General features: G+C 55.6%; 1 protein-coding gene across 1 annotated transcript in view; it reads right to left on the bottom strand.

Moving 5' to 3' along the window:
• The window catches only part of EMH_0073190 (bromodomain-containing protein, putative), a gene marked incomplete at both ends in the record, with an annotated part of 4,920 nt that extends 3,771 nt beyond the window's left edge, over positions 1 to 1,149 (bottom strand). The window contains 3 exons of the mRNA XM_013499296.1: positions 3 to 424; positions 652 to 1,096; positions 1,147 to 1,149. Coding sequence (XP_013354750.1) covers positions 3 to 424; positions 652 to 1,096; positions 1,147 to 1,149 — 870 coding nt within the window. The remainder of the gene's footprint in view (positions 1 to 2; positions 425 to 651; positions 1,097 to 1,146) is intronic.
• Positions 1,150 to 1,225: the final 76 nt, after the last annotated feature.

Genomic DNA, 1,225 nt, shown 5'->3' with positions numbered 1-1,225 from the left:
CGTTGCAGATAGGACGGCAGCAGCAGCAACATCTCCATGCTTTCCTCTACTTCTGGGGGTAATTCCTTTACCTTCTGCTGCTGTTGCAGTAGCAACAACAGCTGCTGCTGCTGCTGCAACGATCCCCGCACGAACTGCCCCAAAAGAATGCTGTTACTATTGCTGTTCGGCTGCTGCTCCAGCAGCCAACTGCGCTCCGACATCCACAGAACGTCTGTGCTGCTGCTGCTGAACAGGGAGGTCCCTGGAGGAACGCCAGTGTTGCTCTGCAGCAGATGAATCGGCAGGTGCTGCTGCTGCAACCACCTCCACCGCGGCGTTGCTGCTGTTGTTGTTGCTGTTGCAGTTGTGCTTCCAGCCACAGAGAGGCAGCTCACGGTGGGTAGCAGCATAGGCAGCACCGATCCGACGATTGACAAACAATCTGCAGCAGAAAACCAAACCCCGAACCCTAAGCCCTAAGTCCCAAGCCCTAAGCCCTAAACCCTAAAGACTAAAGACTCAAGAAGAGGAACTAGGCTTAAGGAATCGCTCAAGAAGCGCCAGTTCTGCTTAGCGTTTAGGGTTTAGGGNCAAGAAGAGGAACTAGGCTTAAGGAATCGCTCAAGAAGCGCCAGTTCTGCTTAGCGTTTAGGGTTTAGGGTTTGATACCTGGAGGCAGCTGAAGGGAAAGTTGGGCATCAAGAGGATATGACAAGAAGAAAAACTCCGCATGCATGCTGTCAACCCAGTTGCTGCAGCCTCCCTCCAGCAGCAGCTGCCGCTGCCGCCTTCTGTTTGCTGCTGCTGCTGTTGCGGCTCGGATTCTACTCTTGCTGCTGCTGCTACTGCTGCTGCTGCTCTCCGCTGCAGTAGCAGTTGCAGCTACTCGCGCTGCACCCGTAGTTCCATCTGCCGCTGCTGCTTCAGCGTCAGCTGCTGCCGTTCTGCTGGCCCTGCTGCTGATGCTGCTGCTGCTGTTCCATATGGAAGCCTGGTCGAGGCTCCGAGTCTTAAAGACATAAGGAGACGGCTCTGTCTTAGCAAAGGACGGGCGATTTGCTGCTGCTGCTGCCGCCGCTGCAGCGGCTGCTGCTATTGCCGCTGCTGGGCACTCCTCCGGGTAAAGATAATCCAACAAATACCGCGTGCTATTGATGTTCAAACCATTGCCGCTGCTACTACTACTGCTGCCACTGCTGCTGCTGCTGCTACTAGTGCTGCTGCTGCTGCTGCTGCTGCTGCT

This window comes from Eimeria mitis, genomic scaffold (genome assembly GCF_000499745.2).
Source record: "Eimeria mitis Houghton genomic scaffold, Emh_scaff4189, whole genome shotgun sequence".
NCBI lineage: Eukaryota > Apicomplexa > Conoidasida > Eucoccidiorida > Eimeriidae > Eimeria > Eimeria mitis.
This window is presented reverse-complemented; position numbering and strand designations above follow the sequence as displayed.